We start from the raw sequence: 27,924 nt of genomic DNA, 5'->3' as shown, positions 1-27,924 counted from the left end.
TTACCTCTTGAGATCTGCGAGAACCTGTGAATTTTGTCTGTGATCTACTGGGTGATGTATTATGCTCAAATAACTTCTCGATGTCATCCTGATTTAGGAAGCTGTATGGACCTGACATATTTACAGGCTGCACAGCACAAGTGAACTGAAAATCTTCTTAGCTGTGCCTTTCTTTCAAGCTCCTCTGTTTCTCTCTGTTTTGCCAAAACACAGGAACATTCCCAGGTGAGTTGTCCTGTGCAATATAGGTTTCTGTTATGAGCAGAGAAGGTGTGCCTAGTTCCTAAGGGCACCAACAAAACACTGGCTTTGCACATAATTGTTGTAGTAACATGTCACTAGGAACAAGTTGCAAGCACACATTCATTCACAAAATAACATGCACTGCATGTACAGTAAAATTCTGCAATATATCCACTCATACCCAATGTTCAGCAAAGTATCCAAGGGATACAATAAGCATACAATCCTAATCATTCTACATTGTAAATAATGTTTTACTGGTTTGCATTTTCTTTGCACTAGAAAGGCTGGACCTTACTTAATGGTAACTTTGCCTGAATAAATCTATGCTATTGGCAACAAAATCCTATTTGATTTTGGTTTAAGGAGTCCTAAACCATAAGCAAAATTATGGAAAGATCTTGCTTGCCAAAACCACCAAATATGAAGCATTTCAGTTAATAGGCTGCATGCTATAAAACAATTTAAAACAATAAGGTCCATTTCCAATGCCCATGTGCTTCCATCCCCACATGCCCTTCATAAATGCAGAACTCATTAATCCAGTACTCATTTAAGGTCTGTGTCTGGGATCTCGCTTTTTTCAGGTTCAGCTAAACCCCAAATCCTTAGTAAAAGATTCGACTGAATACCGAACTGAATCCTAATTTGCATATGATAATTAGATTGGGTTATAGGTTAAAATTTTTGAAAGTCACATGATTTTTAGGATTCGGATTTGGTTCAATCAAAAGCGTGGATTCGGCCAAATCTGAATCCTGCCAAAAAAGGCAGAATCCAGAACCGAATCCTGGATTTGGGGCATCCTTAATTTCAAGCAATATCATCTAGTTGAAGCAAGGAAAACTCACTGACATACCAGATAATCTAGATCAAATCCTGACTAAGTCCAAAAGAGCTCTTTTGCACTGTTGTAAATTTAAAATGCTATCAAAAAATGCTATACCTACCCAAATTCTTATAACCATTGCTGAATTTCCTTTGTGGTGCTAGATCAACTAAACCCCAAACATAACTGTCAGGAAGTCCAATTGTTTAATTATGTTCAGCTATAACATGCAATTTATGCTCAGTTTGATTTATATACCCTTCTAAGTTACTCTCCACAACTAACTGCACGTTGTTTGCGGCTCGCTAATTAGTTGTGGCCAGTACCGCCGCTCCCTATACGCAGAGTATGCAGTATGCGTAGGGCACCAACTCCCAGGGGGTCACCATCCCAGCTGCTCAAAAAAATTGTTTTTATATATTATAACATACCCCCCAACTGTCCCAGTTTTTATAGCGCATCCCGCTGTCCTGGATAGTTCAATCAATGTCCCGCATTTCGGTACATTCATTGAACAATCAAGCACAGCGAGATGCGCTGCCTGTACCCTACCGTCGACTTCTTCTGCTGCTCTGCAACTTGTGCGGCGGTGACATGCCCTTTTATAAGGTTGCGCCCTGTGGTATGTGTGACGTCATACGCATGGGGCGCAACCTTATAAAAGGGCCTGTCGCTGCTGCAAAAGGAGCAGAGCCGCAGAAGGAGTGGCTGTGTACGGCGGGGGTTACTGTGTAAGGGGGGGGGCTACTGTGTACGGGGGACTACTGTTTATGGGTCTACTGTCTATGGTGGCAATTGGGGGCACTTACTATGGGGGCATTGTCTATGGGGGCTATTGGGGGCACTGTGTGTGGGGGCTACTGTCTATGGGGTCAATTGGGGGCGCTTTGTATGAGGGGGTACCGTCTATTTACTTTTATTTGGATAAAGTTCTATTTTGGCCCCTATAGTAGGTGTTTTTTTTTATTATTTTATTTTTACTTCCGTAATATTTGGGGGAGGGGGCACAAAAGTAAATTTCTGCTTAGGGCACCCATTTGGCCAGCAACGGCCCTGGTTGTGGTGACTAATCCCCCCCTGTGTCTTCATGAGACTAGAGACTAGACTAGAGAGTGGATCAGTTAAAATGATGGGTAGACTGGAGAAAGGGAAATGTGTGAGATGTGGTATGCAGGATGCTGGTTTCCTTCACAAGATCTGGGAATGCCTTAAATACCTTAAAGTGAATGCCTCTGGGAATACCTTGAAAAACTACTCTTCAAATAATAATGTACATTAAAGTTACCTATAGGTCATGTAGTTTTGTGCTGATAGCACTGCTTTTGTAATTGTTACTTGAAGTTCCTAAACCTGACTGTTTTTTCAACCTGACTGTCCCTTCTCAACCTGTCAGTTAGGGCTCTGGTACACGGGGAGATAAGTCGCCTGAGACAAATCTCCTTTGTTGGGGCGACTAAACTCCCATATAGGACATCCCACCGGCGAAAATGTAAATTGCCGGAGGGGTGGCATATGCGGCCAGGGCAAATCGCGCCGCCGCGTATGCCATCCCACCAGCGATTTACATTTTCACCGGTGGGATGTCATATCGGGGAGATTAGTCGCCCCCAACAAGGGAGTTTTGTAGCGGGCGACTAATCTCCCCGTGTATCAGAGCCCTTATAGCTTCTAATGCTAACGGCCTACTGCTGCACAAATATGGCAGCCCCATCACAGAGTAACATAGGGATCAGATAGATAAAAAGCTCATGCAAAGACAATATTTTTTTTTACTTCATAGTGCCATTTTGGTTATATAATGTGCCAAGGATCACAAAGATTATTGTGCTAGTATTATACAGTTAGGATCAGTATAACCCTTGCATTCTGTGCAAAGGGTCACTGTCACAGTGTTGCCTTTATTCTGTGCTAAGGGTCACAACCAGGCAGGCAGACCTACACTTGCAATATTTATAGATCCCTAATCATGTGACTGATCCCTCTGACTTGCAGGTTTTAAACTACAACCCAAAAATAAAGTTTTGCACATATGTATCCCATTTTTTTAAAAAGAAGCTATTGCATTCTCTGTGCTCTTGTCCATCCTTGGCATTAAACTTAACTTATGAGTTGGTTATACATATTAAGTGCCATCAGCACCAATGTCAAAAACTTTAGCCTTTCTTCCAAATATTTAACACAAAGGGGCTAATTTACTAATCCACAAATCCGAATGGGAAAAATTCGGATTGGAAACGAACATTTTGCGACTTTTTCGTATTTTTTGCGATTTTTTCGTCGACGTTACGACTTTTTCGTAGCCGTTACAACTTGCGCGAATTGTTGCAACTTTTCCGTAAGCGTTACGATTTGCTCATATATTGTCGTGACTTTTTCGTATTGAGCGCTCGTAAACGGCGGGCGAAACTTTCAGACTTTGCATGATTTTGGAAGCCTCCCATAGGACTCAATGGCACTCTGCAGCTCCAACCTGGCCCAAGGAAAGTCACGATACTGAAGCTTGAATGAATCCGAAACTTTCATACTCGGCGCGACGGCTACGAAAAAGTTGCGACAATTCGCGCAAGTCGTAACGGTACGAAAAAGTCACGACAATTTACGAAAAAGTTTTAACGGCTACGAAAAAGTCGCGACAAATTACGAAAAAAATCGCAAAATACCAATCATTACGAAAAAACGCATTCTGACACTTTTCGGACGTTCGTGGATTAGTAAATGTGCCCCAAAGTGTAGCGTTTTGCAACATTGCAGCATTTCCAGATATATTTTGCCTTTATCTCCCATAGTAAAATTGCATGCATAGAGTAGGGTCAGAATTTAAGTGAATGGAGCATGTCAGAAAATAAGCAGCAGATATCAGCGCATCGGGAAAATTATTGTGTTTTGCAGTATCTGATGCACTTTCCACAACTGAATTTAATGACACGGGAATGGTTTACTCAATTGGGGGCTTCAACTACATGCCATTAGTGGAGAGACAATGTATCGAGAATGGGAGAAATTGGTGTTATAAGCATATGAAATCAGTTCATCAGAAAACGATGTTGTTGCATATAGTGCATGGAGAAAGTATGATGCTTGTGTGTCGGGTAGATATATTTTTGCATTTTGCAATATTTTATGTGTTTTTCCTGCACATTTGAAATATACATGGTTTATTCAGAGAGGAGGCGACTGATACCAGCACTGAAGGAGTGTACAGAGAACAGCATTGGCCTAATACTGTATATTGTGGGGACCTGTATATTCATGCCCAAACTGTATATTCTGCCCTAACCCTGCCCTTTTATGGTGCTCTGTAGTGAAGTGCAAGCTGATCCACAGGACCCCCTTAGGTCAGGAGGGTTAGGGTTGAAATTTGGGCAACCAGAGGTGTCCCAGAAACCTGTGGGGGAGCAGAATGGGTTAAAACCAAGTTAGAATTCCAGTGTCATATGCATTTATGACAGTATTTGCAGAATAACACACAGCATTGAAGTTGGTTTTATAGTCAGAAAATCACTTATCTTGGAAATATCTTGGGTATGGACTGGATCACACTGTCATCTGACTGGCTTTTTTCACTGATTATGGAATATAGACACAGTTGAAGGGTACAATGTGCGTTGCCTGTAATTACCATGCTTCCTGTAGTAATAGTTATTATTTTAGCTTGTACAGCTGGCTGCTGTCATATTTATTATCTATTAAATAAAGATATTTGGAAAAAATAACTGCCTTCAGATGGACAGGCTCAGGGAACCTTTGATATGTGGATTACTCTGTGCTCTTTGTGGATTACTCTGTGCTCTTTGAAGCATATAACAATTTGTCATCAGAAATCAGTGGAAGAAAATAATTGTTACATTTAGCAATACGTGACAGTCTGGTGCCACATTATAACACTGAAACTGAAGGAAAATTGGTCTACTAAATTGGGAATAATTTAGGATTATAATCATAATTTAGTGTCAGTTTAATAAATTGTTGGCAATATTTAAAGCAAATTTCCATGGTGACATCTGAAGACTGCAGTGTGTGCTCAGGGGTCAGCTTGCTGCTATCTGTGCTGTTGGGTCCAGAGAGTCCATGACAAAAATCTCTTAGCTTGTGGATATACTTAAGATTTCATTACTAATTCCACACGAGTCAGTGCCTCTGCCCTAACCGGCCCTGTTGGGCTTTAAAAGGATACTGTGATGATTTTTATGGTGTATTTTTTATTTCTAAATCTAATCTATACTGTTTACATAGCAAACAATTCACTGTACCATTTCAAATGTTATTCTTGAACCAACAAATGTGTTTTTTCAGTTGTAATATTGGCATGTAGGCAGCCATCTCAGTGCATTGTGCCTCAGCTTCCAGAAGGAGCCATTGCTACACATTAGAACTGCTTTTACATAACCTATTGTTTCTCTCCCATTTAAAGGAGAAGGAAAGGCAAAGTCACTTGGGGGTGCCAAAATGTTAGGCCAAGTGACTTTAATCGCCTACCTTTTACCCCGGGCTGGTGCCCGTTAGAACAGCACCAGCCCGGGGTAGCTGCCAGCGCTTCCTTGTTCCTTTCTCGCCGCGCGCGCATGCGCAATAGAGTGAATAGCGGAACTTTAACAGAGAAGTCAGCTTTTCACTCTACTGCGCATGCGATTGTCCAGGACATTCGGCAGCAGCGCAAGTAGGAAGCGCTCGCTACAGGTACCCTGGGCTGGTGCTGTTCTCTCCTAACAGGGGCACCAGCCCGGGGTACGAGGTAAGCGGTTAAAGTCACTTGGGGGTGCCTAACATTTTAGCACCCCCAAGTGACTTAGCCTTTCCTTCTCCTTTAACTGGAGGAGTACCAAGCAGGACTTGGATTTCTTTCCATTGAGTGCTATTCTGATATCTACTGGGAGCTGCTATCTTGCTGTGGCGCCCAGGAAATGAATAATACAGCTGTCCCATGTGAAATTTCAAAATTAAATATAAAAAAAAATCTGTTTTTGAAAACATGATTCCAATGCAGGATTCTGTGGGAGAAGCTCTATTAACTGATGCATTTTGAAAAAAAACATGTTTTCCCATGACAGCATTGCTTTAACCAGCTCCTTCCAGTCACACAGGATACTTGGCAGCATCACCTTTGCTAATTTTCACCGAATTATTTGACTTGGCTCAGTCCGAACAACTTGCACATACAGCCCAGGCTACAGAATGCGTCACTGACTTGTACGATAATAAGGTATGACTGGGCGTTGAAAAAAGTTGCACCAACATGGCAATACGCAACATCTTTAACGCAGTGTACCTACGCAGGCTTATCACACCGCCTCTCAGCCCTGAGGCTCCGCCCCCTGGAGGTCGCGCATGCTTTGAGGAAGTTGCGTGAAACTTTGCACCACGAGGGTGAGGGAGCAGCGGGCTGCACTTGTACGCACTGGGCTACCGTCCCGCATCATCGGAGCTTCGTGGGTGAAATCTGCGTGGGGCCGGAGCAGCACGACATTAGCCAGAATGCCTGCGGAAATCCTCAGTGGTAAAGTAGTCTCCGGGTGAGTGCAGGCTAAATGGCGCAGCCTCATGCATGTCCCGGGCTGCAGCGCTACTGAGCCCGCACAGAGTGGCCAGTCATGTGGGGTGGAGGGGTTAAGCATTCTCTCTAGGCATGGAACCATCAAGCAATGCTTGGCCCAAGCGGAACACCCAGCTGCTGCAGGACTTCTTAGAAATAGATTGTATGACAACGAGATAAAGCTGAAGCTTTTCTGCAAATCTTGTGGCTCTCTGCCCAAGTCCCAATCTATGAGCCATATAGCCTTGAGCTCTCAAGCTGATTAGCCATAACCCATGGTAAGTATGCCAGGTGGGAATTAAACCTGTGGGGAGCAGAATGGGTTAAAACCAAGTTATAATTCCAGTGCCATATGCATTTATGACAGTATTTGCAGAATAACTCACAGCATTGAAGTTGGTTTTATCGTCTGTCAGAAAATCACTTATCTTGGAAATATGTTGGGTATGGACTGGATCACACTGTCATCTGACTGGCTTTTTTCACTGATTATGGAATATAGACACAATTGAAGGGTACAATGTGCGTTGCCTGTAATTACCATGCTTCCTGTAGTAATAGTTATTATTTTAGCTTGTACAGCTGGCTGCTGTCATATTTATTATCTATTAAATAAAGATATTTGGAAAAAATAACTGCCTTCAGATGGACAGGCTCAGGGAACCTTTGATATGTGGATTACTCTGTGCTCTTTGATACAAGGCATAGGAAAGGTAAACAACTGAGCCAGAATGGGTAGAACATGTCAAACAGGATCCTTTCTGATTCTTGTCAGTGACCTGACCCCTCCAGTGTAAGGCAAAATAGCCAGAAATAACAGAAGATCCTGCACAATATTATAAGAAATGCTAAAATATATTTTGAGTTCAGGTAATGCAGCTGATCAACTAGTACAGTGGGTGTGAGCAACATGTTGCTCCCAGTGGCCTCAAAGTAGGTGTCAAATTAGAAATTTCTGTTTTGGAAGCAAGTTTTGGAAGCACAGACAGCTTTACTCCAAGCAGAGCCTCCTGCAGAACAGCAGCCCATGTGATAGCATTGGTCATATCAATTTATTATGGCAAAAAAGCCCCAAATATGATGTGTTTCCATTATGGTTTCAATGCATTTGGCAGTCTGAATAGATGCATTTGTTTCCTTTATGTATATACTGTACTTTATCAGCTGGCTTTTGCACTTCCTGTATATACAAATCTCTGTACTGTAGCAAGGTCTAAGTTAAGTATTAACAACAAAAACAGATGATCCAGATAACTGCAGGCCATGAACTGATTTTTTGCCAAGTCAGAACTTTAAAACATAAAAAAACAATGACGAAAGCAGACTGTATAGGTACATAGAAATGTTTGGTTAATGATTTCTGAGTGGCTAGATAGGCAGTAAACATGAAACAGATTCTGTTGCTGAACTACAACCGTTGGTATTCCAGATTCCGTCTAAAGTAGTTGATGGGATTCTGGAGATTGTAGCTCAGCATAAACTGCAGAGTCACAAGTTTGGAAGAACACTGGTTTAAAATAAAGGTTTGAGGGCACAGCAGACTGACCAGGGCTGCCACCACTAGAAAATATATTATTGTTTTTATTACTTTGCTGCTTTCAAATTTCCAAAATCTATTAACAACATACCTGCTCTTCCAGTTAATATATCATTGTTTCCATTGCAAACAAATCTAGGTTATCGCTTTTATGGACATTAGACTTCAGTGGCAGGCCCTGTATTGGCTACCCGGACAGTTGCCCATTCTTTTATCCATAAAAGAACATTATACTGACCATTTTGTAATGTCATTTCTCAGACGGTTTGTTTTCTTTGCACTTTATTGCAGTGTTTCATTTGAGTCCCTGGATGGGAGCACAGTGGAAGTAATACAGCCACTCACTTATATTAATAAATACAAATGTAAGGTTGTGGTAAATATCATCGCGATTACAAGTGTACCATCATTAAGCTCCATTGAATGAGGGAAAGGCTGGGGCCTATAAAAACGTAATGGCTGAGGCTGGGGCCCTCAATAAAACATTGGAAACCTGCAAAAAAAAAAAAAAAAATCTCAGTCAACCACATTCAAAGTGAATGGGGATCGCCAGGAATATTCCTATATTTAGCTGTGGCCAGCAATGTACCCAGAAACACTTTATAATATATTCAGACTGTATCAGAGTCTTTAAATTACATCAGTTCCATACTGGAACATGGCTTGTATGAGGAACCAGAGGGGAGGCAGGCTAAAAGTCAAATAGACGTCTGTTATGAAATATATGCAGTGGAAGGGACCCTAGGTGTTCTGTGAGCTCTTGGTAGTCCCATTGTTTTGGTAGACCCTCCCCTAAGTGGAACACGAGGCAAAGGGAAGAAACCTGAGCCATCTCAGTGAAAAAGAGTGATGATTGAAATGTTTAAATTTCTATGGGACAGGCTGTGAGGATAGATGGAGAGCAGTTGTTTTGCTAATTAGAGTATTAGTATTAAGTATAAGACCCCCCCCCCCATTACCTACAAAATCTGTTTGGATGTTAATTGTTTTATACCCTCCTTAAGCACAGTGCTGCCAACTATCTTGGCACTTTATAAATTGAAGTTTTTAAAATAAGTGGGATTATTACCTCAATGTGATTTTGAGGCATTGCCTAGACACCTAGATTAATTGCTTAAGTCAGTGTGTAGGGTTGCCATCTGTCCAGTTTTTGACTGAACAGTTAGGTTTTCCTTTGGTGTTTTGTTTTCGCAACCAGATCAATAATATGACCAATAACCACCTCGAATGTTCTAGCTCCACCCTCACAAGACACGAACAACCACCAAATTTCATAACCCCACCCCAGTACATCACTGCTGTGTCCCAGATTTTATCATGTCACCCTCTTATTCGGTTTTTGCCGACGTCAAAGGTGACATTAGGTAGTGATTTTGACCACACCTTTAAGTAGAGAATATCAAAATTTGTGACATTATCTTTGCAGGAATAACAGGACGTACCCAGATTATTAACGTATTTAGAAGTTACACCATATTCCACTGTGATGTACAATAAATGGGTGTATACACTGGACATACAGATTTACAAAAACACAACCAATAATCGACACATCACATAAGTTAAGGCTGGGTTCCCCAACCTTTCTTACTTATGAGCCACAGTCGAAAGTAAAAAGACTTGGAGAGCAACCAAGCATCATAAAAGTTAATGGAGCAGCCAAATAAGGGCTAGGATTGGCTATTCGGTAGCCTCTATGCACATTATCAGCTTACCGGAGGCTTTATTTGGTAGTAAATCTTGTTTTTATTCAACCAAAACTTGCCACCAAGTCAGGAATTCAAAAATAACTACCTGGTTTGGGGGCACTGAGAGCAACATCCAAGGGGTTAAGGGTTGCATTTGCACAGTGTTGTTAATTGATGTGCAGGGTTGACTTAAAGGAGAAGGAAAGACTAAATCACTAGATGGTGCCACATTTAGGGCCCCTGCCAGTGCTCCTTTTAGGAGAAAACTGCACCAGCACAGGGTAAATGCAGCAGAGCAATCCTTTTCTTTCTCATTTCGCAGTGATCCCGGATCCCATTTTGGCTGATTTCACACAATGTAGGAGGTTAGGCTGATCGTTGAATTGTTGGCCAGCCAGATTATGAAACATCCCACCAAATAATCTGTAGAGGAATTGTTAGGAAGTTCTGCAAATCAGCCATTGTGTGGCCAACTTTACATGTTAAAGATCTGTGTTTGCTTTGTATGTGTTCAATTGATGAAATCTTTTTCATGCCGCATATTATAAAGGCATTTTAGGAGAGATATACTATTTTTTCTTCTTTACTCTTGATTCTCCCATCGTTTTTTTTTTCTCATATTAGGTTGGTCCGTGAGAGACTAAAAGCTGAAGTTGCTGCAATGAAGGAAAAGGTCCCTGGTTTCAGCCCTGGATTGGCCATTGTGCAGGTCTGCTGATGTCACAAACCCACTAAATGCAACATTTCCTTGGGTTTCTTTATGGATCGTGGGTTCATGTATGGGGGACTTAAATGTTGGGTTTTTAAAGAACATGCAGAATTGGCTGGACACCTGTCTATAATTAGGGCTGTGATTTAATAATAAAAAAAAACCTAAAACCTGCTCTGAAAAGTAATACAAAATTCAGTTTATACTTAAAATTATTTATATATACATTTTTTTTCAACTTTTTCCATACTAAACACAGAAAGAAATCGCCAGCGCTCGGTCTAACCCACGCTGTAGTGTTGACCAGCTGCTAGAAACACACTATTGTGCCAGCGCTCGGTCCAACCCCCAATCTGGAGTTGACCAGCTGCTAGAAACGATAAAAAGCCATTAAATATACACAAAGAGAAAGAAAGTTTGCCAGCGCTTAGTTTGCCTTTAAAAATAATTTTTACAAAAAATGAGGTGTTAGTACCACACTTTGGCCAAAATATGTAAGCTCACGTGCCACGTCAAGGCCCCTCACTGTACGTGAGTCCTACACTGTCTAATGACTTTGAGTCTGTGATGCAATTAAAATAAAGTTTCCCAGAAAGCAATGTGACTGAGTATTAAGACCTATTGCACCTACCTTTAGCTCAAAAAGGCTCTAGTGGGAAAGCAGGGAGCTTTTAAGCCCCAGCTCAACACACACATGAAAGTGATTCATTGGTTTAAAGGCTACATAGCAGCTAGAAGCAAAATTTGGCTACAATTTGTACACAAAACACAGAAAGAAATCGCCAGCGCTCGGTCAAACCCACGCTGTAGTGTTGACCAGCTGCTAGAAACACACTATTGTGCCAGCGCTCGGTCCAACCCCCAATCTGGAGTTGACCAGCTGCTATAAACGATAAAAAGCCATTAAATATACACAAAGAGAAAGAAAGTTTGCCAGCGCTTCAACTTTTTCCATACTAACAATATACATATACAGGTATCGGACCCCTTATCCGAAAACCCGTTATCCAGAAAGCTCCGAATTACGGAATGCCTGTCTCCCATAGACTCCATTTTAATCAAATAATTCAGAATTTTAAAACTGATTTCCTTTTTCTATGTAGAAATAAAACAGAACCTTGTAATTGATCCCAATTAAGATATAATTAATCCTTATTGGATGCAAAACAATCCTATTGGGTTTAATTAATGTTTTATTGATTTTTTTAGTAGACTTAAGGTATTGAGATCCAAATTACGGAAAGACCCCTTATCCGGAATACCCTTGGTCCCGAGCATTCTGGATAATGGGTCCTATACCTGTACATGATTTTTACTTGAAATCTACTTAATACACTTCTGACATCAAGACCCATCTCAAACAACATCTACCTTACACAAAAAAATAAAAACCAGCACTCACAGTTCTTTAACTGATGGAAATAATACCATCCAGGGATACCACTACTCATTAAGTAATGTTGTGTCCTTTTTAACAGATGCAAGTATGCTCAGGTAATAAACATTCTGAGACACTGATGTTATTATTTTATTATATGTTGGTGGTTCCTGCCATTTGCATTCCTTACTGCTTTTAATAAATGAGTCATTGTGCTTTTGATCACCCCTTAACCATGCAACTCTGGAGATAATGCATTATACGCAAATAGTTGTATAGTTCACTCAAAGGAAGGTCATATTCTATTTGAAGTTGGAAAAAGGTTTTAAGACCCACTTTAGAGAATAGTTGATTAAGTTTTAGTAGACCCCTCGACAAAATATTTTATTTGCATGTTTATAAGATGGCCAAGGTACATATTTTTGTTATTTGTGGTACCCCCTCAGCAAAACAAAAATAGGGAAAACATTGAAATGATCTGTGTATCTTTAGATTTTATGGAACTCTTTGCCTGTATTTTGAATGTGACATCCTTTTGTGCAAGGATGCCTTCTTTTAAAGCTGGTTACGGTTACATGCTTGGCAGGCATACAGCTGTGAGAGAGTTGTACCTGTCTTTCTAGGTAGCATTCATTCCTGTCTTTGCTTCAGAAATGAATTGCTGATACATAGCATATATATCATGCATTATAAATCTGTATAACAAAACAATAATGCTTGTATAACCTACTGAAGAGACATTTCAGCATCTGTACTGTATATTGCAAAAGGAAGCTGGTACAGTTCTACCGTTTTTATTGCAAATAAGTGGTTCATTGCTTGAAGCTCAAATACCTGATTTAACCTCTTTTATGCCTAAAGTAACATTTGTTTTTCTTTACAGGTGGGAGACAGAGATGACTCAAATCTCTACATCAGCATGAAACTTAAAGCTGCTGCAGAGGTGAATGTTTTTATTACAGGGCATTGTATTGTTTTAAATATTAGGCAGGGTTATTGTTATTGTGTTGTTAGTTTTCCTGTTCTTAAACCAGATAGAGGAGTTTGGATACATACCAGGTAATTGCAGGCCCTGAACTGATATCAATCTGTTGCATTGCTAATGTGCCTTTTTTGTTTTGGTATTTTTTTTAGATTGGGATCAGTGCCAGTCATGTAAAGCTGCCGAAGACTGCCACAGAAGCTGAGGTGCGATGGTTTCCCAAATGCCTACTCATTGTTAGGTCCCTGTGGAGAACAGAAATCTTCACCTGCTGAAATCAGATTAGGAATTAGTTATTAATTGTACCTGTTATGATTGGATTGGTTTGTGCGAAGGTGTGCTGTAATTGGAGTGTTAGTTTTTGTTGTCAAATGCAAAGCCTAAAGTCATACTTTGTCAGTGCAAAAGTAGCTGTGATATAATATGAAGCAATGTAACTTCCCATTAAGGACAAGTGGAACCACCACAAGTATAGCACACACGAACAATTATCACCTGACAATATGCCTAGTCTCTGGTTTTGGGCTGGTGTTCTATACTGGTATGCTGTTTGTGCAGTTCCTTTTGTTACCACTACTTTGCAGAAAAATGTTCCACAAATGTCTCGCCAGATTTCTCAGTGTTGGAAGCTTAATAACCCGTGTGTATTGGGCAGGGTTCTGCAATTCTCTGTTTTTGAAGCCCTTATTTCTATGGTATCTTGAGTTTTTGTAGCATTCCGACAACTGAAATATAAAGGTATATTTTGAAATGCTTTATTGTATTTATAATACAGAACTGTCCTTAACAGGTACTAAGCAAGATAAACTCCATAAATGAGGACCCTAAATATCACGGGATGATTGTGCAGTTGCCTTTGGATTCCAATCATCCAATCAACACTGAAAAAGTCACCAACGCAGTATCACCTGCCAAAGATGTTGATGGGTGAGTTTGCTTTCCTGGTCCATTATGCTAAGTAGCTGCCAAGTATGTTTACGTACTGAAGAGAAGGTAGTACCGCATCTGGTCAGTTAGCATAATTTTGGCACTAGTTAGGATAGATTCTTTGCCAATTTAGCAGGCTTGTCTTACCAGTATTCTCTACCTTTTCCTAGGTTAACCTGTATAAATGCTGGCAAACTTGCCCGTGGTGATCTTGGGGACTGCTTTATACCTTGTACTCCAAAGGGCTGCATGGACCTTATCAAACAAACAGGTAAATTGTATTATTTCTGTATATGTAACATTGATTGTAGTAAAAGACAGATCAGTATTTAGATTAACATATATGTGCATTGTGCTGAAATACCAATTACCAATGAGTTTAATGTGTGCTTCTATATAAATCGGGATATTTACCAATGATTTGCCTTCGATGCTATTTCCACCTGCAGGTGTTCAGATCCCAGGGAAAAGGGCGGTGGTTATTGGGCGCAGTAAGATTGTTGGTGCTCCAATGCATGACCTGCTGCTGTGGAATCACGCTACAGTAACAACCTGCCACTCTAAGACAGCATCCCTCAATGAAGAGGTATGTGCTCACAATATATGATTTTGCCTTCTCCAGCATTATTGTTGGGCTGGTAAAAGTTCAACATTTCTAATCACAATATTATTCAAGAACAGTTGTAGCGCAGTACATCTCTTAGGGCTCTGGTACACGAGGAGATTAGTCGCCCGCGAGCAGGGAGTTTTGCCGCGGGCGACTAATCTCCCCGTGTACCAGAGCCCTTAGTGGAATGGCACACTGAGCATTTGTGGTGGCTACTGCATAAAGGGACCCCAAATCTCCCTTCATTGCACCCATAAGATTTGCACAAGCACAGATAGTGATCTGATTGTCATGATTTCATGTGAGAATTGCCTCACAAGTTTTCAAGCAATGGTGGGCGATTTCTCAGGGTTTTTAATTCTGCATTTGCCTTAGGCTTGCATTCTAATTTACATAAGAGCCGAAACTGCTTCTGATGGAACCAGGCTGATGATAGAAGGCTTGCCTATGACATAAGTGTGTGGATTGTTTACTTTGGGCAGTGTTATGTTTGAAATTACCTTTAGCTACACTGCTATAGCATGTTGAAGGGAAACACACACCACTAGCCCCTACTCAGAAGTTGAGTAAACAGTAAAGACTAAAAAAAAAAGTTGTTTTTTTACATTTTTTTTTAAACATTTTCCTGTACTCCAAACACCTTCCAGGTAAGCAGAGCAGACATTTTGGTTGTTGGAGCTGGTAAGCCAGAAATGGTTAAAGGTGACTGGATCAAGCCTGGTGCCATTGTGATAGACTGCGGAATCAATTATATCTCAGGTATTTATGGCATGGGAAACCGTTTTAGGGTCAGCTGGTTTAATTTACCTGAAAATAGTTTTCCTGGGGGACCATTTGCTACCAGATGTCACTGTTTCTTTAGAATTTTTGGATGATGTTACTTTGTCATAGCTGCTGTTAATTACAGTAAAATGTACAGAAAAAAACATGCTGGTATTTCTGCTCCACTAGGTAGATGTAAGTGGAGGTGGGGGCTAAGGTCAGGGAATACTTACTAAAGCATGGGCACTGGGCAGAAAAGGTATGCATGAGGTACAGTTTCCACTCTTTGCTATCACTGGGCCCACTGTCGTTAGTTAAATCATTGATTTATGATCCACACCTGTCGGTGTTTTAGACCTAAAGTTATTTACAGATTTAATATGCATTATAAAATTACACAAGCACATGCTATATCTACCTCTACATTTTTTGACAAATAGTCTCTTGTTTCAGACCCAAATAAACCATCTGGAAAGCGGGTAGTTGGAGATGTTGCATATGAAGAGGCTAAGGAAAAGGCCTCTTATATCACTCCAGTCCCAGGCGGAGTTGGCCCTATGACTGTTGCTATGCTGATGGAGGTTGGTGAATCATGGGAAATAATGGGACATAATTATAGTCAGCTATGGTTTGTCTGTTAGGCCATGGAGAAATATTAGTTTACAATATCATACATTTTGCGATAATAGTGAATTATAAGAGTCACTGTAAACTGTGAATGGTTTGATCTTAGGTGGCCGAGGACATTGATAAATGTCTACATGAGAAGCCCTTAATATTGACTGGTTTGTGGCACTATTAAACCACATTTTTGCACATATTTAGCATGCTGCTTTTTAGTCTTTTTTTTTTTTTGGTTAATACAAGGTGACTCCTGACAGTGGCAATTACAGCTTGCACCCGGCAAGAGTTGAGTGTAGACCATTTGTTACACGTGGTGTTTTTATGCTAATTATCTACTTTTTATGTTTTAGTCACTACATACACCATTTCTAATTGCATCCCATAAAAAATGATTAGGTTATAGCCTACTAGCTTGTACTATACACCTATGAATTTTTCTGAAATCTTCCTGTAATTGTCTTTTTAGAATACAGTGGAAAGTGCAAAACGGTACCTTGCCCAATTCCAGCCTCACAAATGGAACACAGAGTACAACAAGCTGCATCTAAAGGTTCCAGTTCCCAGGTAATGAGCAGCTTAGGTGCATATGTACCTAATGGCACAATCTGATGCTACAGATTCACTTTGGTTCTTTTTCCAGCCTGGAAGCAAATGCATTTTTCTAGAAACCCTTCTCTGTTGACCATTTTTAGAGCTTTTTGTCTTTTAGTAAGTTAGTAACATAGTAAGTTAGGTTGAAAAAAAGACATCCATCCATCACGTTCAACCATGAAAAAGCTGGATTCATGGGGGCAGCCAGTAAGTTCATAAATCCAATTGCTATTTCTTTCCCCTAGTCCGGTGCTTCTTTTAGGGAAAATGCACTGGCCTGGGGAAAAAGATAACAGCCCTTTCCCAGGTATCCATAGAAATGCATTTATATGCAATAGAAGAGAATCAGAAAAAACTTAGTGATTTAATCCTTAAAGGAACAGTAACACCAAAAAATGAAAGTGTTTTAAAGTAATTAAAATGTACAGTTGCCCTGCGCTGGTAAAACTGGTAAGTTTGCAAATGAAACCCTACTATAGTTTATATAAATGAGCTGCTATGTCAACACAGCTGGGAAAAAGGAGAAAAGGCACAGGCACATAGCAGATAACAGATAAGCTTTGTAGAATATAATGGGGTTTTTTCTGTTATCTGCTAAGTAACCTGTGCCTTTTCTCCTGTAAATGGCTGCCCCTGTGGCTACACAGAAGCTTTATTATATAAACTATAGTAGTCTTTCTAAGGAAAACACACCAGTTGGACCAGTACAGGGCAGCATTACATTATATAGTAATTACTTTTATACACTTTCATTTTTTTGGTGTTACTGTCCCTTTAACTTTTCTACTAACCCTTTGCCTTACAGGCATGTATCATTACTAGATAGAGATTTCCTTCTGCTCTGGTGGCTCTTACCATACAGTAAAACCTGTAGTTGCCCCCAGGAAATGATCCTCAAATGAAAAAGAACAATGTTTGAAAATTGGTGGTAATTACATTAACCAGGTTAATGTGATGTCCTGTTTTGCTACCTATATCATGGTGATAACAGGAATACTTCCCAGTTTTTTGGGGTGTCATGGCTACCTAAATCTACTTGAATTGTGGGCTCCTTTTATTGCAGCATTGTTTTGTGTTGCAATTTATTGTATATTTTCAGTAACATTCCCACATAATATACTGTGTGATGTGCAGGGTTTTAGATATCATAATCCTAATTTACATCTTTTTGGTTTTCAATCAAAAGAAATGCTTAAAATTTGTTTTACCATCATTTTGATCACTATACCTTAAAGGAATAGTAACACCAAAAAATGAAAGTGTATAAAAGTAACTAGAATATAATGTGCTGCTGCCCTGCACTGGTAAAAGTTGTATGTTTACTTCAGAAAGTCTACTATAATTTATATAGATAAGCTGCTATGTAGCCATGGAGGCAGCCATTCAAAGGAGAAAAGGCACAGGCACATAGCAGATAACAGATAAAACACTATTGTATTCTACAGAACTTATCTCTTATCTGCTATGTAACCTGTGCCTTTTCTCCTTTTTTCTAGCTTGAATGGCTGCCCCCGTGGCTACACAGCAGCTTATTATATACATTATAGTAGTGTTACTGTAGCAAACACACCAGTTTTACCAGTGCAGGGCAACAGTGCATTATATTTGTATTACTTTAAAGCTCTTTCATTTTTTGGTGTTACTGTTCCTTTAAGGCTTTTAAGCACATTTTAAACATGTTAGCAATATGAATTCATGCAGCATATTTAGGTTTAAGTACAAGGTATTGTTTTATTACTAAAACAGAAATAAAATTGAAATTATTTAAAATAGATTGTCTTATACTAATATGCATTAGAATGTTTTATGTCTCACTGTAACCATAACATTTATCATATGTGTTCCCTTTTCTTCCAGTGACATTGAGATTTCTCGTTCTTGCATTCCAAAACCTATTGCAAAAATTTCGCAAGAAATTGGTTTACTTTCAGAAGAGGTAGAATTATATGGTCAGACTAAGGCCAAAGTTCTATTGTCCACCCTCAAACGGCTCCAGAATCGGGAAGATGGCAAATATGTTGTTGTAACTGGGTAGGAGATTTTATTTTGAATAAATAACATTCTAATAGTACATATGCTCATATAAAAAGATCTCACCCGTAGTATAGATGGGCCCAGGTGCTCATGCCCCAGACCTTCAGCCAAAGGGAGCCATCATGGATATGTCACAAATATAGAGAGAGGGCAGGCACTCCGGTATTATCAGTAATGAAAAGCGATTGTTCATGAGAGGTAAAAGTAAAATCAAAAAACTTTTATTAAGTTAACACATGATACAGGGAGCCTTACGCGTTTCGTACCTCATGGTACTTAATCATAGGCTGAATATAAATTGACATAGACAAGGTATTTAAGACAAAAGGAGCCAATAGTTTTTCAGAAGTAATTAGCTGATGTAGACGTGATTAACCAATCAAAAGCTAGGATGGTTAATTAGAAGTCTGGCACATATCAACAAGTCAAAAATAAGAACAATATACATGTTCAAGCAATATATTAGTAATAAAAGTTTTATAACAAATGACTCATTTATATCGTATTGATATCTAAGATAAGTCTAGTAAATAGTAGACAGGTAAAATTCAAACAAGACTTATTTGGTAAGCAAAAACAAATATAGATCCATTATGTTAAAGCCCCTTTTTATAGCTTTAATGCTGTTAGACAGGTTGTAAAGAGTATAAGCATATGTCAGGTAGAGACAAGGGAAAGTATAAGATAAAGGCAACCATGTGTCAATATCCTTAAATATTCCTAAGACTAGAAGAGATTGGGAAATGTAGTTATTAGGCTAGACAGTATAATCAGTGAAAAATATTGATCAGACATAGCATGACACGTCATAATCAAAGTTGAGGCCATTAGGTTGTCTGGTGTTAAGGTAAAAGATCCATTTTGTTTCTTTCTTTAAGGGCGCTAGCTATGTCACCTCCTCTGGGACTAGGGGTAGCCCTGTCAATGCCAATTACAGAGAGATTACATAAAGATCTATTTGAGCATTCTTCAAAGTGTTTAGCTATTGATGTATGTGATTTAATGTCCGTGATGTTCAGGACATGTTCGCGGTCCTTTAGATCTAAGAGATGTCTTACATGTAACTTTGTTACTAAAACGGATACCTTTTCATCAACAATTACTAAGAAGGTGTATTCCATTAGACACTACATAAATTGTAATACGAGGTTTGTCATTTACCTCCTTACATGTAAGAAATGTGGGAAACAATATGTCGGACAGACTAGCAGAATGTTAAAAGAAAGGATCCGCGAACATGTCCTGAACATCATGGACATTAAATCACATACATCAATAGCTAAACACTTTGAAGAATGCTCAAATAGATCTTTATGTAATCTCTCTGTAATTGGCATTGACAGGGCTACCCCTAGTCCCAGAGGAGGTGACATAGCTAGCGCCCTTAAAGAAAGAAACGAAATGGATCTTTTACATTAACACCAGACAACCTAATGGCCTCAACTTTGATTATGAGGTGTCATGCTATGTCTGATCAATATTTCTCACTGATTATACTGTCTAGCTAGCCTAATAACTACATTTCCCAATCTCTTCTAGTCTTAGGAATATTTAAAGGAGAAGGAAAGGCTAAGTCACTTGGGGGTGCCAAAATGTTAGGCACCCCCAAGTGACTTAGAGCGCCTACCTTGTACCCCGGGTTGGTGCCCCTGTACGGAGGGAACAGCACCAGCCCGGGGCACCTGTAGACACCGCTTCCTCCTTCCTTTGCGCGCTGCCGGCGAAATCCGCCGGCCGGCGCATGCGCAGTAGAGTGAAAAGCCGACTTTAATGTTTAAGTTCAGCTTTTCACTCTACTGCGCATGCGCGCGCAAGCGAGGAGGAAGGAGGAAGCGCCGGCAGCTACCCCGGGCTGGTGCTGTTCCCTCCGTACAGGGGCACCAGCCCGGGGTACAAGGTAGGCGCTCTAAGTCACTTGGGGGTGCCTAACATTTTGGCACCCCCAAGTGACTTAGCCTTTCCTTCTCCTTTAAATATTCCTAAGTCACTTGGGGGTGCCAAAATGTTAGGCACCCCCAAGTGACTTAGAGCGCCTACCTTGTACCCCGGGCTGGTGCCCCTGTACGGAGGGAACAGCACCAGCCCGGGGTAGCTGCCGGCGCTTCCTCCTTCCTCCTCGCTTGCGCGCGCATGCGCAGTAGAGTGAAAAGCTGAACTTAAACATTAAAGTCGGCTTTTCACTCTACTGCGCATGCGCCGGCCGGCGGATTTCGCCGGCAGCGCGCAAAGGAAGGAGGAAGCGGTGTCTACAGGTGCCCCGGGCTGGTGCTGTTCCCTCCGTACAGGGGCACCAACCCGGGGTACAAGGTAGGCGCTCTAAGTCACTTGGGGGTGCCTAACATTTTGGCACCCCCAAGTGACTTAGCCTTTCCTTCTCCTTTAAGGATATTGACACATGGTTGCCTTTATCTTATACTTTCCCTTGTCTCTACCTGACATATGCTTATACTCTTTACAACCTGTCTAACAGCATTAAAGCTATAAAAAGGGGCTTTAACATAATGGATCTATATTTGTTTTTTCTTACCAAATAAGTCTTGTTTGGATTTTACCTGTCTACTATTTACTAGACTTATCTTAGATATCAATACGATATAAATGAGTCATTTGTTATAAAACTTTTATTACTAATATATTGCTTGAACATGTATATTGTTCTTATTTTTGACTTGTTGATATGTGCCAGACTTCTAATTAACCGTCCTAGCTTTTGATTGGTTAATCACATCTACATCAGCTAATTACTTCTGAAAAACTATTGGCTCCTTTTGTCTTAAATACCTTGTCTATGTCAATTTTCATTCAGCCTATGATTAAGTACCATGAGGTACGAAACGCGTAAGGCTCCCTGTATCATGTGTTAACTTAATAAAAGTTTTTTGATATTACTTTTACCTCTCATGAACAATCGCTTTTCATTACTGATAATACCGGAGTGCCTGCCCTCTCTCTACATTTAGGAGATTTTATTCCTTCAATTCTTTTTTTTATTTGGATCCTTTGCTACAGATTACCGTAATGTTTGTATTCTCTTAGGCTTCTAAAGGTAACAATATAGGGGGTTCTATGAGAGGAGGTTCAGAAGAGATTATAAAGAATAACTGTTGTGGGAATTAAAATTTAGTGTAATTTTGTTTAGCCTTACCTAATGCAAATATGATTCTTTATAAATATGATTAAATATAAATTCTGCTTCTAAATTAACCATATTACTCTTCAGTATTCTCCTCTCGGCAATCTGTCCCTTTCAAGAGTAAAAGGAGAAGGAAAGTCATTTTGGCATTTTACTGCCAATAGATTCTCCACATTAGTGCCACCTAGAATGCTATATTTATTCTGCAGAAAGCTTTACCATACCTGAGTAAACAGCCCTAGAAGCTCCCTCCGTTTGTTTAAGACAGCAGCTGCCATTTTAGCTTGGTCTCTGTAGCTTCCTGCGTCAGCTCTAGCCGTTGGTAGCATAGATCACGCGTTCTGATGGGAGGGGGATTGAATTCTTATGGGAGGGGGGAGCAAGAGAAGGCAGAGAGGAGAGAGCTGCCCAGACTCCTGCCCCTGGAATGAAGGATTTTTCTGAGAGAGCAAGTCAGATACCAACGTACATGCATACACAAAAAAATAAATCTTGTGTTTCTTTTAATAGAGGACTCAGTACAGCTTTTCTGTGAGTGCTTATGGCTGTATTTGATAAAACTTACTTAGTTTTTACCTTTCCTTCTCCTTTAAGTTTTCAATGACAGGTCAAAGACATTTACCCAGACAGAGTTGTCTGCCCTTTTAAAATAAGCGACTGATACATACGGTAGTTGCTGAAAGAGAGATTGCTGGTAAAAAAAAAAAATAGTTAACCTCTCCCAATCCATTTTTATGTTTCACAGTAGCAGCTCAGTAAACCTGGAAACAGACTGCCTGTAATGTGTTAAAATTTTATAGGAATTACAGGCATCTTTCAGCAGCGGCTTTAGCCCTCATGCTCCATGAGTTTATTGTTTAATTAGCAATGAAATTTGATATATTCGTACCACTGAGTAAATATTTAAGCTTGATGTCAATGAGCATGGCCAGTAAGGCTGAAGCTGCTAAATCTCTTTAACTAATTTTTAAATGTATATTTATAAATTATATAAAAAAATGTAAAGCATTAGTGGAGTGCGAAAAGAAAACATTGTTTCATTAAAGGGGACCTGTCACCCTATGAAATAACTCCAAATTATTTGATATGATGTTAGTTTAGCCAAATAAACTTCACCGGTGCTATATAAATATTGCTTCCTTCACTCTTGGAATTACTCAATCACTGCAAGCAGGCAGCTGCCATTTTGTTAACACTGTTAGTAAGGCAAGCTTTGTATCATGCCAAAATGTTTGTGATTGGAGGAGCAGATGCTCATACTCATGCACTGGCTACATAATTAGATGATTGGGTTTCATGTTTTTGTTGAAAAGGACTTTTATTATACAGCTTTTTATGTCTGGGTGACAGGTCCCCCTTTAACTTGAGCTACCCCCTTAAGCAGTTGATGAGGCTACCAGTTACTGTATGTCCCCATGAGTGGGACTCATTTTTATGGCTGGTTTTGCTGTGGTAATGCATTAGAGGGAGCTGTGTTTTGTGTTCATGGCAAAGAGTTCTAGAAAGTTGAACCCTTGGGTATCTCTTTGGTTGTACAGAACTTTCTTTGTATGTTTCCACTTTATTAATATGGCTTGGAAGTGCCATTCTACCTGCCTTGGCAGAGGGTAAAGTAATCCTTCTCATTAGACAACAACAGCTCTTTTAATTAATGAACACTACAGTTGCTGTTGCTATGTTATTCTATAAACAGAATCAAGAGGTATGGCTGCTCCCAATTAAATGTATAAATACAGATGCAGTGAATGTTCTGTGCTCATATCAGTATGAACATGCTCCTCACTTAGTTACAGAGAGTAGATCTCTTAACATAATGTTTAGCAGCAAGCCAGGCAACTTTTCTCATGTTTTTGTTCTCTTGTAAGCATAAAACGTAATGATGTTTTATTTTTATAATTCTGAGCTGGTTGCAGGGATACACAAAATAGCCATGTTAATAGCAATTGCAGTTACAACTAACTTTAAAACTATAGAAAATGTATTATTAATGTATATTGGAAAGTTGCTTGGAATTACAATTTCTTTTATTGTACAACAAACAGTTTTTAGGTGGTGGATCACTTCAAAGTCATCTTCTTCTTGCAAAAATTTCTATATATCCCAGAGTGAGTCTGCGGACTAAACCTTTCAGCTGGACCAAACCTCTCAACCAGACCTATTCTTTGTTAACTGGCAATTGACTGATTTTAATAACAATAGATATTTGTCACTATAAAGAGTGGACTCAGTAACATTACCATAAGGTGCTATATTCAATCGGTAATTATTTATAATGCCTTTTTGACATAATATTATTGGGCCACTAAGAGCCAGAGTCTGTAAGATAATCAGTGTAATAAATTCCCCATTTATTAATACAAATATGCAGATAAAGAAAGACTGTCTTGTGTTCCCTTTGTTCATAGAATAACACCAACACCTCTGGGAGAAGGGAAGAGTACCACCACAATTGGGTTAGTTCAAGCCCTCGGCGCTCATCTCAATCTAAATGTGTTTGCCTGCGTTAGGCAACCTTCACAGGGACCAACATTTGGCATTAAAGGCAAGTTAAGGAAACATTTGAATACTCTACATAATATGTATTTTATTGTTTTATATAGTGTGGGCATGTTCCATAGTGCTTCACAAAGATTGGTCATCATGCACCTCAGTCTATCTCTAAATTAGTAATTACAAGACCCTGCCATAAACATAAACACACTAAGGTCCATTTTATCTGGATCCTGTATGTGTTTTGGAGTGTGGAAGGAAGCCCGCACATGTTTGAGGGGAACATACCTCTGCAAATAATGCAGAATGTACTCTAACCACTGTGCCATTTCAGAGAAGGGATTGCATGTGGTGGGGCTGTTAAATATACAGTGTTACAGTTAAGATAGAGGCTACAAAATAAGTACTAGTGACAAAACACCTGTTTGAACATTGGTATGTGGCATTCGATACGTCCAGAAAGCTCACCCTGCACATCTGTAATTGTAATCAGTCACAAGTTTAAATAGTGCCTTTAAAGGAGACAAAATTAACAATGTACCAGGGAATTCTACTCCTCTAGATATAGAAGGAATGTGCTAAAGTTGTGTTTTGGACTGATTTATTGAGAAATTCGCCCAAAACCCCACTAGCCCCGCCCATCCGTTTCACTTCCTGCTGGCTGAATTCTCTGGATGAGCTGGGGAGCCGGCGGCCCTTAGTACACCGCACTGTAGGATAGGAACCAATCAGCAGCTAGGCTGACCTGATAGGGAACTGAAGCCTGTCTTTGCTTGTGTGACTGCAGGGCTGTGATTGGCTCTCCCTCTCCTACTGTGCTTCTGGCAGGGACCGTTAGGACACGCCCACCCCTCATTTCAAACTCTGACAGAGAAGTGATAGGACCTATAGGGAGCTCCAATAAAGGGATAGATAGGATTAATTTTAAGCACAAAGTGAAACCAGCACTGTATATTATTCATAATTGCCTACAGGGTTAGGGGTTTTCCCATTTATCCAATATGTCTCCTTTAAGATATTGATGGATGATGAAATGGTCAGAAATGCTGTTTGCCCTAAAATTCTATTTGTGTGCTGCCTATTGAGTGTTTTACTAATCTCTACATTTCCCAATCTAGGTTACTGAGTTTGAAAGTCACATTGTTCAGCTTATTTAGCGTATTTTTTTATGTACATAAATTGTATATTGCATATAGATTTGATGTTCTGCCAACCAAAACATTGCAGCTGGGGATGCACCAAATCCAGAATTAGGTTCGGGATTCGGCCTTCTTTAGCACGATTCCTCCAAATCCATGTGCTTGGCCAAACCAAATCATTAAAATCATGTGACATTCATGTGAATTTGCAGATACAAATTCAGATTCGGTATTTAGACTAATCTTTTATGAAGGATTCAGGGTACGGTTGGATCCTAAAATAGTGGATTCAGTGCAGCCCTAATTACATAATATCTTCTCTAAACTCTTGCAGGAGGTGCAGCAGGAGGAGGATATTCCCAGGTCATCCCAATGGAAGAGGTATTTACTAAATGCAGCAATATTGCCTTTTATTTTTAAAATAACCAGAGTGCAAACATATATTAGCATACACAGTGAAGAATCTTGGCCCAAAGCACACTTTTGTAGGGCAGTGCACAATCCGTCTCTGCTTCCAAGTTATTTGTATATCATTGTAAAATAAAAAGCTTTTATACAAAGTTTATTCTCAATGCAAGTGACACCATTACATATATTTTTGAATCTTGTTACCTTTAATGTCATAGGTAGTGCAGCAATAAAACTCATTCACTGCACTGGATATCTTTCTTAAAACTAATGTTATTCTGGAACATGTCACAAGAATGTTCATACTGATATGAGCAGTGCAAGAATTTCTGTTGTGTTACATAGAAGCTTGACACTTCCTCAGAGACAACCATATTTATTGTCACCTAATGGTTAAAATACTACCAGCCATCAAGCACTGTTTCATATGTAACAGGCCATAGATCAATTAGAGCTGGATTTGGCTGCCCTGCCATCAGTTGGACAAACCTATATAATTTCAAATAGCATTAGTGTTGGAAGTAATTTTTCATTTTCTTGTGGGCTAGGGTTTCAATTGCTAAATTTGGTAGTCTTCACATTAAAGGATTAATAAGCAATATCAAAATTATTTATACCTAGTGATATTTTCAAAGAGTGAAACCCAAGCATCATATTCTGCAGCACTGTACAATATGAAGAACACTGTACCACAATTTAACCAGCAGTACAAGAAATGTTATGCTGTTATGGGTTGCTTCAAGAACCAGCCATTTAACTAGTATGCGGTGGGATGTGTAGGATATATAAAGGTGTCTAGAGATTCACTGAATCTTATATTTGGTTTGAGATTCAGACTACATTTTAAAAGAAGGATTCAGATTCGGCCACATCTAAGTGCCTGGTCAAACTGAATCTAAATTCTTATATGCAACTTTAGACTATCCAGGGTTTTGCATACACAAAAGTAACATTTAGTTTTGTATTAGTTTGAATCCTTTGTGGAAGATTTTATATTTGTCCAAATCTGCAGACAAGTGGATTTGGTGCATCCCTAGTACTGTCCCATTATTTTGCAAAGGGAAGCCCAGCCTGGAGGTATATCAGGGTAATATTTTGCAATCAAATGTCCTTGTCTGAAGTCTGAAAATCGCTCTTTTACTTGCACAAACCAAGCTGGCCAGCGCAGAAGCAGATTTAACACTTAACAGGCCACATTTGCTTCTAACGGAAAAATATACACAATGAGAATTATATAGAAAGGCCACTTGGTATTATAAGGGAGATATGAATGGGAATCTTTTGGCTTTGCTAGCCAGGGAGATGTGCCCAGAACTGTTATAAGAATTTTTACTGATGACAATAATGTGTTTACTGATTTTGCCTAGTTAACATAGTACTTTAGGCAGTACTTTCAGTCAACATATCTGCTCCCCCAAGGTAATTTAGCTGAGGGACTTTTCCCAAGGCACCTCCAGACATAGTAATTCAACTAGACAGACATTTTGCCAGATGAGATTAAGGATGCTATTAACACACTCATGTAAAATACCGGACCGATTGGAAGTCCCATAGACTGGTACAAGAGATGTGTGGCGGAGCTAACCCCTAGGCTGGTAGAGCTATTCAATGGGATTACTGGATCCAGTACACTGCCTTACTCCTGCTATGATGCTTATGTTACTTTAATATTAAAGGCAGGTAAGCCTCCCAATCGATGTGAGTCATACCACCCTATATCGCTACGAAATTCTGATGTAAAGATATTCGCTAAAATACTAGCTAATAGACTCAAATCAGTGATGCTGCAGCTAATTCACCCCAATCAGACAGGCTTCATGCCCTCTAAGGCCACTGATATTAATATCAGGTGTCTTTTCAATAATCTAGCTATACAACATGTGAACTCTGGAAACAGAATTGTAGTGTCATTGGACACGGCAAAAGCTTTCGACACAGTTAATGGGCAATATCTGTGGGAAACGCTGAAATACTATAGATTTGGTCCCAGATTCAGAAATTGGATACAAATGCTGTACACTTACTTGTGCACCAGAATCCTGGGTAATGACAGACTGTCTGAGAGTATATTTTTAGAGAGAGGTACTTGTCAAGGGTGTCCTCTTTCCCCAATGCTTTTTCGCCTTGGCTATTGAACCTCTGGCCATTCGCATTAAGGCATGTGAAGAGGTAGAGGGGTTACAAGTAGGGCAAGTGATTAAAAAAAAAAAATGATCACCTTATGCTGTTGATAGGTTGCAAACCCTCACCGGGCCTTAGAACTTTTTTTAAAGATTGCTTCTGCTTCTGAATTTGGCCAGTATTCTGGACTTA

At 39.7% G+C, this 27,924-nt stretch overlaps 2 protein-coding genes across 2 annotated transcripts in view; one reads left to right on the top strand and one right to left on the bottom strand.

The window, feature by feature from the left end:
- The window catches only part of LOC100488825 (coiled-coil domain-containing protein 170), a 28,980-nt gene extending 28,695 nt beyond the window's left edge, over positions 1-285 (bottom strand). The window contains exon 1 of the mRNA XM_002933715.5: positions 5-285. Coding sequence (XP_002933761.3) covers positions 5-118 — 114 coding nt within the window. The 5' untranslated portion in view covers positions 119-285. The remainder of the gene's footprint in view (positions 1-4) is intronic.
- Positions 286-6,357: 6,072 nt separating this feature from the next.
- mthfd1 (methylenetetrahydrofolate dehydrogenase (NADP+ dependent) 1, methenyltetrahydrofolate cyclohydrolase, formyltetrahydrofolate synthetase) overlaps positions 6,358-27,924 on the top strand; it is a gene marked incomplete at its 3' end in the record, with an annotated part of 37,866 nt that continues 16,299 nt past the window's right edge. Inside the window, 13 exon segments of the mRNA NM_001008006.1 lie at positions 6,358-6,582; positions 10,452-10,536; positions 12,798-12,857; positions 13,049-13,102; positions 13,687-13,823; positions 13,994-14,094; positions 14,273-14,409; positions 15,078-15,189; positions 15,646-15,773; positions 16,283-16,380; positions 18,265-18,438; positions 23,980-24,116; positions 25,538-25,584. Of these exon segments, the coding sequence (NP_001008007.1) occupies positions 6,545-6,582; positions 10,452-10,536; positions 12,798-12,857; positions 13,049-13,102; positions 13,687-13,823; positions 13,994-14,094; positions 14,273-14,409; positions 15,078-15,189; positions 15,646-15,773; positions 16,283-16,380; positions 18,265-18,438; positions 23,980-24,116; positions 25,538-25,584 (1,308 nt within the window). The 5' untranslated portion in view covers positions 6,358-6,544.

The sequence above is a fragment of the Xenopus tropicalis genome, chromosome 8, assembly GCF_000004195.4.
Source record: "Xenopus tropicalis strain Nigerian chromosome 8, UCB_Xtro_10.0, whole genome shotgun sequence".
Lineage (NCBI taxonomy): Eukaryota > Metazoa > Chordata > Amphibia > Anura > Pipidae > Xenopus > Xenopus tropicalis.
Note: the sequence above shows the minus strand (reverse complement) of the source record. Positions and strands in the feature narration are given on the sequence as shown.